Source organism: Telmatherina bonti (genome assembly GCF_933228915.1).
Source record: "Telmatherina bonti genome assembly, chromosome: 8".
Taxonomy (NCBI): Eukaryota; Metazoa; Chordata; class Actinopteri; order Atheriniformes; family Telmatherinidae; genus Telmatherina; species Telmatherina bonti.
Genome location: NC_136626.1, coordinates 35,661,416 through 35,672,020, shown reverse-complemented (window position 1 = coordinate 35,672,020; position 10,605 = coordinate 35,661,416). Strand labels below are relative to the sequence as shown.

At 44.0% G+C, this 10,605-nt stretch overlaps 1 protein-coding gene across 1 annotated transcript in view; it reads left to right on the top strand.

Moving 5' to 3' along the window:
• Positions 1–428: 428 nt before the first annotated feature.
• The window catches only part of LOC306759980 (uncharacterized protein), a gene marked incomplete at its 3' end in the record, with an annotated part of 123,439 nt that continues 113,262 nt past the window's right edge, over positions 429–10,605 (top strand). The window contains exon 1 of the mRNA XM_079245726.1: positions 429–636. Coding sequence (XP_079101852.1) covers positions 579–636 — 58 coding nt within the window. The 5' untranslated portion in view covers positions 429–578. The remainder of the gene's footprint in view (positions 637–10,605) is intronic.

The following is a 10,605-nucleotide window of genomic DNA, read 5'->3' as shown; positions in this document are numbered from 1 at the left end:
TTTGTAAATGTAAAACGATGTGTTGGGAAATTCCTGAGCCAGTTAGTCATTTCCCAGCACAGCTCTTGCATGGCTTGTTGTGACACAGCATTGTTTTTCTCTTCTTCTTCTTCTTCATTGTCAAACAGACTTTTTCTTTTTTACCTTAAACAAGCAAAAACAGGTTTTTAGAGAGACTTTCCTCTTGTGTGTGTTGTGTTTGGATCATGTGTTTACTGCTCTCAGCATCTGGTCTCAGACCATCTGAGGCGGCACTGACTTCACTGGTTTTTTTCATTTCTTCATGCAGCTTCCTGTCCTGACGTGTTCCAGTACTCAAATGTAATTGGCTGCTCTCTTTCATAACTTCCGTAGAAACAAAAACAGAGTGAGCGATCAGCTGTCAGAGAGGGCAGAAGAACTGCAGACATGCAGCTGTAAAACTTCTTTTTTGACGTATTAGTTTGCTCCTGGAAGTCTGAGAGTGTGCAGCGAGAGTAAGCAGAGGTTGTTAACAGGACGTGGAAGGAGTTGCTGCTGTCTGTAAAGTCTCAGAGGAGGGAAGAGGAAGTTTTCCTCCCAACAACAACAACAGAGCAATGGGCAGTCAGTACCAACCACTGTCTCCTGCAGAGTCGTGTAGAAGTCTGTTCATCGGTATGTAGTTTCTGCATGTTGTGTATAAAAGCTGTCACGTCTGTTTGTTGACATCTTTAAGTCAGACTTTCAGGGCAGTGTTCTACAGACTCCACTGTCAAAAACTAACAGATCATGACTACAAAGTTGAAGAATAACAGAAAAACTTGACATTAAATGCAGAAAAGAATCAATCATATCTGAGATTATTGGAAGCTAACCCATCAGAGGCATCCTTTCCTTTAAATCCAGACTCATGTTAGCTTAAACCTGGACTTAACTCTACAGTTATAACAGATAATTAGGAGTAAGAATCATGAAGACCTCACTCTGCGTACTTCCCTGAACTTTCACCCTAACTCAGAGAATTTCATGATGTGAACAACCTGAAATGACAACAAAAGCACCAGAAGTGAAGCTGGAAACGAGGCTCTACAAACTGCAGCTTCTGCAGGAACCTGGCTGGTTGTCTTTCTGACTGCTAATATTTACAGGTTGATGAGAAAAGGATCAGAAGTGTGGTGTAGCGAAACGACCCTCCTGAAAAACACTAAATTATATTTTATGTGTACTTCTTGAAGGTAACAGATTATTTGGAAAGGTTTTACTAAACTACATTGCCAACATGTTGGCTCATCTGTCTTTACATACGTGTGAACTGAAGAGACGTCCCGTTCTCCGTCTGAAGGGTTTAATATGATGTCGGCCTCCTTTGAACTTGTGTCAGCTTCAGGTTTCCTGGGAAAACTTTCCACCTGGTGTAGGAGTGTGTTTATGGGAAATGTTGACCATTCTCCAGAAGCACATTAGGGAGGTCAGACACTGATGTTGAACCGGAAGATGCGGCTCGCAGTTTCCACTCTAGTTCACCTCAAAGGTGTTCTGTCCTGCTGAGGTCAGGATCCTGGGCAGACCAGTCAGGTTCTTCCACACCAAACTGGCTCATCATGTCTTTATGGAGCCAACTTTGTGTCCTGGTGTGCAGTCATGACCAGGAAGGAACCTTCCTAAAGCTGTTCCCATAAAGTCAGGAACATGAGTTGTCCAAAGTCTCTAGTGTACTGAAGCAACCAGAGTTCCTTTTCACTGGAACAAAGAGGTCAGCTCCAGAAGAAGAACCCTACGCCATCATCCCCCCTCCATCAACCTATACACTTATATGTGTATATATATATATATATATATATATATATATATATAAATATATATATATATATATATATATATATATATATATATATATATATATATATATATATATATATATATATATATATATATATATATATGTATATATATGTGTGTGTGTGTGTGTGTGTGTGTGTGTGTGTGTGTATACTTGAAGGTAATCGTTTTTTAAGCCGTTGCACCAACAAGGAAGCATGGCATGCTTCAGGTTGGTTTGTTAAATGGAGCATCAGTAGTTTGTTCATTTACAGGCTCAGAATGGCCAGAAAGACACCTGCCAGTCTACTGCAGTGTTTAGAAAGGAAAAAAAACTATTCAGAGCATGAAATTGCAGGAAAACTTAAAATTTCTCATCATGCCGTTAATTACTCCTTTCAGACAGCTGCAAAAACTGGCTGTAAGAAGGACAGAAGAAAGAGTGGAAGACCCCCATAAATAACTGTACAAGAAGACCACATCTGCAAATGTGCAGTTAAAGACTGCACATGCAGTTGCACTGAACTGTACCCATTAAATACCAGTCAGTATCACCAGTTCAGGATGCTGGACTTCATATCTCAGACTGGTGAACAAAAAGAAGAGATTGAGATGAGCAAAAGAGTGCTGGCATGGGACACTTGGAGGACTGGAAGAAGGTGTTGTGGACAGATGAGTTGAAGTTTCAGGTGTTTGCGTGATGGTCTGGGTGCTTTGGGGTGGTAAATAAGGACATTTGTACAGCGTGGAAGGAACCTTGAAGACCCTGTGGACGATGACTGATTGGTGCCAGTTTCCTCCTACAACAGGACAGCGACCCTAAAAGACCTTTAAAATGTGTCATATTAATGCTTCTACAGTAAGCAGTCATCCAGATTTATAACGGTCACGGAGTGGCCAGCGCAGTCTCTGACCAGAACCTTGAATGCAGCGTATGAAGGGAGACCCCATCAAGCCAATCCACCTTGTGGGACACATGGTGTGAAATCTTATCGGTTTACCTTGAAAAACTAGAAAAAAACACTCGGAGAGCGCAATCCTCCACCAATGCCTTAAAAAAGTTCCTGGCTCCAAACGGCAATCCGGATCACCACCAATCAGTTCTTCCTTTCCACATTTCCAACTACTCCTGAAAGCCAAACAGACAGACAAACAGATAAACGACGGTAAAAACATAACCCTCTTGGTGGAGGTAATGAGCAGCTAGAGAGCAGGGAGGTCTGTCGGGCAGCGATCCATCCATGTTGGCATGTCCTGCTTGTTTGCTCTTTGTAATATTTATACTCATTTCTTTTCAGTTTTCATGGAAAGTGAATAAACTTCCAGGCGATTCCAAACTTTTGAGCCTTAGTCTATGACATAACCATACAGGACATGTAATGTGTATGATTCCTGTATTTGAGTACTGCAAAACTCTGAGTAAATCCATCTATTGTCCTCATTTCACCATTGCAACAGGAGAAAAAGACGCGGACCTGGAAGCTTTGAGATTCTTGTGACATAGAGAACCTCCATCGTTGGTTTTATGGTTCTGCTACTTTCCACTTTGTGTAACTCGTGACCTTACTCATGTTTTTTTATCAAATCATTTAAATAAAGACAAGCTGTTGTAAGTTTCAGCAATCCCTGCCTCCATGTAGAGATGCTCTCATCCTGTGTCTGGAATTTGTGACGTTCCCCACCCCCCTTGCCACCCCACCCCACCCCCATCGCAGCCAGATGGCTGTCACACGGACGCTTCCTCGCCCAGGCCATGCTGGTTTCCCATCCTTCTTTTGTTAATGAGGTCGTTAGCAATTCAACGGGCGATTAAATGATGCAGATCTGGCGTTCTCCTCACTTGTTTACTTGGTAGCGCACCGTCCAGGGTTCCAGATACATCAGATGACTCTGCATCTGCGCAGAGGAGAGCCTCCACCTTCGTGCCGTCTTCCTTCATGCGATTGGTGGGAATGAAACTGCAGCAAATTAGAGAAAAACACAAAAGTCTGCCTGCAACTAAAACCAAACCCAGAGAGTCAAGTGGCACAAAAACCGTTGGTTTTGCGAGCTTATCATCAGAGACAACACAGTAAAGAAAGAGCTGCTGCTGCTGCTGCTGCTGCAAAGAGGAAGTTTTCTTCGCTGTTCAATCGTGCAAAGTGGGCGACTTCAGCCAGTTAGTCGAGCACCCTCCTTCATGTGAAACACAGCCGAACACTGACACTGCTGACAGTTAATTATGGGAGTCACAGATCATGCAGGCATGTCAGCCGGGCTGCGACTGACATGCCGCATGTTTACATCTCTGTTGTAATGTTGTTCTCTACTTATTTTCTCAGCAGCAGTGCTGTTATTTAGTTGCAGAAGTGCCTCGGGGCTTGCCATAATGATCGTAAAAGCTGCACAGATTCAGGGGAGTGAAACATTAAAAAGGACTTGTGGGTATAATTGGAGAACCTGCCATCACAGTCACTTTGCAAATATTTTAGGTCAGGCTGTTGAAACTTGAGGACTCCCTGTTTAGACTGTCTTTCTCTGTAGGTATGTCTCTACCATGCTCCATTATTTTCTGCTAACGCTTCAGCACAAAGTTATCCTGACAAGACTCAAATCTGACTAAAGCTCATATTAAGTGTGAAGCCAGCAGATGAACTGTGACACGGTGGTAGTTGGGAAAGTTTAGGCCAGGTGGTTGTTGTCAGGACTGGGGAGGAAAAGCAAGAGGCAGCCAAACAGCACACATTCATCTGGAAACATCAGATTCTGCCCCGTACCCCCCAGAAGGTTGAACTGTTTCTTGTGTTTCCCAGCTCGTGTCAGACACGTTGATGCTGGGAGAGATACATGCCTGGTCAGTGATAAAATCTGCTTACACAGACTCTGATGGCTTCCATTAAAAAGCCAGCCTTTGATTAAAACATTTTTCATCTGAAGTTAGATTTTCACCTGAAGCGATGCGCTTCAAACAAGAAGCCCAGAAGAGACAGGAGCTTCTGAGGCAGCAGCCCCCCCCCCCCCCACTCCTCCTCTACACAAACGACAGCCAACCCTCGCTGCTGTCTCCCGGTGTTTTCATGGGATGAAACCAGCTAATCTGGCTTCTGGCTACACTGTCCGATGTTTAACTTCAAAGCTGCTGCTCGGATTCATCACTGGGAGAGAGATACTGGCAGTTTGCTGGTAAATCAGAGGCGCTGGTCGGAGCATGTCGACAAAAGAGAGAATGAGCGTAAACTCGACCGGGACCACCTGTCACATGATGTATGATCCCTCTTCAGGCTTTAAGTCTTAGTTAAAGGGATACTTTGCTTCTTTTGGTGTTAACATCTTAAGACCCATTTCTGCTCCCTTACGTACGTAAATGTGGACGTCCATTTCAGACACCGATGTCCTCATACTTCCATGCATCTTCTACGTCGGGGGTGGCCATGTCTGGTCCTCAAGAGCCGCAGACCTTCACATGTTAGCAGTTTCCCTGCTGCAACACACCTGAATGAAATCAGCAGACGTGTGCAGAGCTTGACATCAAACTCTGCTGATGTGCATCAGGTGTGTTGCAGCAGGGAAACTCCCAACACGTGCAGGTCTGGAGGACCGGACATGGCCACCCACCAGTGGGCAGTGTTGGCTTCAGTTCACTTCCACGTTTTGACTCTGGTTGGAGCAGTAAAGCACTGCTATAAAGTTTTTTTACAATCGTCCAAAAACACCAGAAGAAGAATAAAACACAAAATTTTTTGCTGTTCTCAGCTTCTTCTGCGTCTCTTATAGAAGCTTTTTATTTGGTGGTTTCTGCATATTCTTCCTATTCCGCTTCTTCTTCTCTGGTTTGTCCATTGGCTGGTTGTGTGTCAGCGATACAACTCTACGCTGCCCCTGTGATTTCTGGTGGTGTTGCTTCATTTTCTGCATCAAGTGACGGACTGCTAAGACCTGTGAAAACAGACCAAATTACACTCGTACCCAACACAGGGGACAGACAAAACTTCTACGTTCAGCCTAAATGTGGTTAATTGTGTGAAATAGGACAGTCTGCTGCCATTGTTTATGTGTGAACATGTTAAAATAATGAGGTGTTCTCTTTATGTTCCTGTTCTTTCTTAAGAATAGATTACTTCTCTCTGGCAATATTCAAACTTAAAGTGAAATCTGAGCAGTAATGGTGTGAGACATTTAAATCCAGCTGTGTCATGATTCTGTCTCTGTCAGCAGGAAGTGATGCCGTTACGGTTTAATGGACAAATGTCAGCGTTTGTATCCACATCATCCGTTCTTGTCCTCACATAGTGCTCGTTTTAGCTGACATAAAACCTCTGCAGCTGCGAGCAAAATCAGCTTCTTATCCTCTGTGTTGAAATGTTGCCGTCGTGTCCCGCCCACTTCTTGGGTGTGATTGGTCAGAGGTCAGAGGCGACAATGAATGCAGGTCTTTCAACACTGAACTCCCTCATATTTGTCTGGAAATAGACACTGCTGTACAATGTTTTTCTGGTCTTCTCAACCATTAACTTACGATATATGTACACATTGACATCCAAATAACTTTCAGTTTTTTTTTTGTTTTTTTTTTTTGTTTTTTTTTTTGTCTTGTCCAGCATTTAAGCAAGCAGACTGATGTTCTGGATGCTGTGTTCTGCTGAGCAAATTTATTTTGCCAAGGGGAACTTTTGTAGATGTAATGATCCCCTTGTATTTCTTGATTCTTATTTTATTTTTCAATTTGTTTTGGATAATAGCTTGTATTACAGAGTTTATGCTGCTGGACCCGACCGGAAAGGACAGGAAAGGGGCAGAAAGAGAACAGAAAAGAGAACATAAAAAAACAAAAAAAAAAACAAAAGAAAGAGATCAAAAAAAAAAAAAAAAACAAAAAAAAAAAAACAAACAAAAAAAAAAACAAATAACTTTCAGTTCAGCATTTTGTCCAAGAACGTCTCCACATGCCGACTTAACCACGAACCCTGATTGGTGAACGGCTGGTTCTACCAACTAAACAACAGCGCTGAAATGTGGGACCTGAGTACGTTCAATGTGAAGTCAGTCTTACAATAAAACTCAATAGTCACAAAGTGCATTTCCAACTAGAACTGTGCAAAAACTAAATATTGTACTAAATAAACGCTAATAGAAACACCCACATGACGAAAAAAAAGGCTCAAATATCGCTAAAAAGTTGTTACGCCCTCCTGAGGTGGTTTTTTAGTCAGTTCAAGAGAGAAATATTTTGCAAAAGTGTAATGGAAACACTTTTTTTGGATTTACGTGTCCACAGACATGACATGGGGGTTGTGACCAGTTCGAAAAGAAAATGAGGGTTAAAGCTATGAAAAGCTGCAGCAAATTTCCCACAGCAAGTAGAAAACGCCAAAATAACTCCATGGGGCTACCTTGCATGAGTCACAACTCTCATGAAATCTCGTCACCCAAATAAGATTTTACGAGAACTGACGTTTAAGCGCTGAACGCTGTTGAATGAAAACATCTGCAAATCGCAGCTGTTGTTTGTCAGAACTTATCTATCGCTTTTATTTTGTAAAAAGATGTAATGAAAATGCAGCTACAGACTGACAGAACAAACTAAAATACATATCCCTACGCCCAAATCCTCTCTTGATCTTCTATGGGAGAGTACATGAAGGGAAGATGGTGAAGTTATCTCAGAGTTCAAATTCAGTTTTACCTGAAAACAAACAACTGTTCAAAGATCATTCAGAACTTCTCTCAGTGGATTTATAGCATGTTTATGGTCTGAGGCCAATGAGAAACTCATCAGCCACTTTATCAGGTCAGCCTTGCTAATTCAAGGTTCGGATGACTTTTTCATCAAGAAAGACTTTAATTCCTGGTGTCACAGATTCAACAAGATATTAGAAACATTCCTAAGAGAGTTTGCTCCATATTGACATGAAGTATCACACAGTTGCTGCACATGACCATGAGAATCTCCCGTTCCACCTCATCACCATGAGAATATCCCGTTCAACCTCATCATGATGAGAATCTCCCGTTCCACCTCATCATGATGAGAATCTCCCGTTCCACCTCATCACCATGAGAATCTCCCGTTCAACCTCATCATGATGAGAATCTCCCGTTCCACCTCATCACCATGAGAATCTCCCGTTCCACCTCATCACCGTGAGAATCTCCCGTTCAACCTCATCATGATGAGAATCTCCCGTTCCACCTCATCACCATGAGAATCTCCCGTTCCACCTCATCACCATGAGAATATCCCGTTCAACCTCATCATGATGAGAATCTCCCGTTCCACCTCATCACCATGAGAATCTCCCGTTCAACCTCATCATGATGAGAATCTCCCGTTCCACCTCATCACCATGAGAATCTCCCGTTCAACCTCATCATGATGAGAATCTCCCGTTCCACCTCATCATGATGAGAATCTCCCGTTCCACCTCATCACCATGAGAATCTCCCGTTCCACCTCATCATGATGAGAATCTCCCGTTCCACCTCATCACCATGAGAATCTCCCGTTCCACCTCATCACCATGAGAATCTCCCGTTCCACCTCATCATGATGAGAATCTCTCGTTCCACCTCATCATGATGAGAATCTCCCGTTCCACCTCATCATGATGAGAATCTCCCGTTCCACCTCATCATGATGAGAATCTCTCGTTCCACCTCATCATGATGAGAATCTCCCGTTCCACCTCATCACCATGAGAATCTCCCGTTCAACCTCATCATGATGAGAATCTCCCGTTCCACCTCATCACCATGAGAATCTCCCGTTCCACCTCATCACCGTGAGAATCTCCCGTTCAACCTCATCATGATGAGAATCTCCCGTTCCACCTCATCACCATGAGAATCTCCCGTTCCACCTCATCACCATGAGAATATCCCGTTCAACCTCATCATGATGAGAATCTCCCGTTCCACCTCATCACCATGAGAATCTCCCGTTCAACCTCATCATGATGAGAATCTCCCGTTCCACCTCATCACCATGAGAATCTCCCATTCAACCTCATCATGATGAGAATCTCCCGTTCCACCTCATCATGATGAGAATCTCCCGTTCCACCTCATCACCATGAGAATCTCCCGTTCCACCTCATCATGATGAGAATCTCCCGTTCCACCTCATCACCATGAGAATCTCCCGTTCCACCTCATCACCATGAGAATCTCCCGTTCCACCTCATCATGATGAGAATCTCTCGTTCCACCTCATCATGATGAGAATCTCCCGTTCCACCTCATCATGATGAGAATCTCCCGTTCCACCTCATCATGATGAGAATCTCTCGTTCCACCTCATCATGATGAGAATCTCCCGTTCCACCTCATCATGATGAGAATCTCCCGTTCCACCTCATCATGATGAGAATCTCCCGTTCCACCTCATCACCATGAGAATCTCCCGTTCCACCTCATCATGATGAGAATCTCCCGTTCCACCTCATCATGATGAGAATCTCCCGTTCCACCTCATCACCATGAGAATCTCCCGTTCCACCTCATCATGATGAGAATCTCCCGTTCCACCTCATCATGATGAGAATCTCCCGTTCCACCTCATCACCATGAGAATCTCCCGTTCCACCTCATCACCATGAGAATCTCCCGTTCCACCTCATCATGATGAGAATCTCCCGTTCCACCCTATCATGATGAGAATCTCTCGTTCCACCTCATCATGATGAGAATCTCCCGTTCCACCTCATCATGATGAGAATCTCCTGTTCCACCTCATCATGATGAGAATCTCCCGTTCCACCTCATCACCATGAGAATCTCCCGTTCCACCTCATCACCATGAGAATCTCCCGTTCAACCTCATCATGATGAGAATCTCCCGTTCCACCTCATCACCATGAGAATCTCCCGTTCCACCTCATCATGATGAGAATCTCCCGTTCCACCTCATCACCATGAGAATCTCCCGTTCCACCTCATCACCATGAGAATCTCCCGTTCCACCTCATCATGATGAGAATCTCTCGTTCCACCTCATCATGATGAGAATCTCCCGTTCCACCTCATCATGATGAGAATCTCCCGTTCCACCTCATCATGATGAGAATCTCTCGTTCCACCTCATCATGATGAGAATCTCCCGTTCCACCTCATCATGATGAGAATCTCCCGTTCCACCTCATCACCATGAGAATCTCCCGTTCCACCTCATCATGATGAGAATCTCCCGTTCCACCTCATCATGATGAAAATCTCCCGTTCCACCACATCATGATGAAAATCTCCCGTTCCACCACATCATGATGAGAATCTCCCGTTCCACCTCATCACCATGAGAATCTCCCGTTCCACCTCATCATGATGAAAATCTCCCGTTCCACCACATCATGATGAGAATCTCCCGTTCCACCTCATCACCATGAGAATCTCCCGTTCCACGTCATCATGATGAGAATCTCCCGTTCCACTTCATCATGATGAGAATCTCCCGTTCCACCCTATCATGATGAGAATCTCTCGTTCCACCTCATCATGATGAGAATCTCCCGTTCCACCTCATCATGATGAGAATCTCCCGTTCCACCTCATCATGATGAGAATCTCCCGTTCCACCTCATCACCATGAGAATCTCCCGTTCCACCTCATCATGATGAGAATCTCCCGTTCCACCTCATCATGATGAGAATCTCCCGTTCCACCTCATCATGATGAGAATCTCCCGTTCCACCTCATCATCATGAGAATCTCCCGTTCCACCCTATCATGATGAGAATCTCTCGTTCCACCTCATCACCATGAGAATCTCCCGTTCCACCTCATCATGATGAGAATCTCCCGTTCCACCTCATCACCATGAGAATCTCCCGTTCCACCTCATCACCATGAGAATC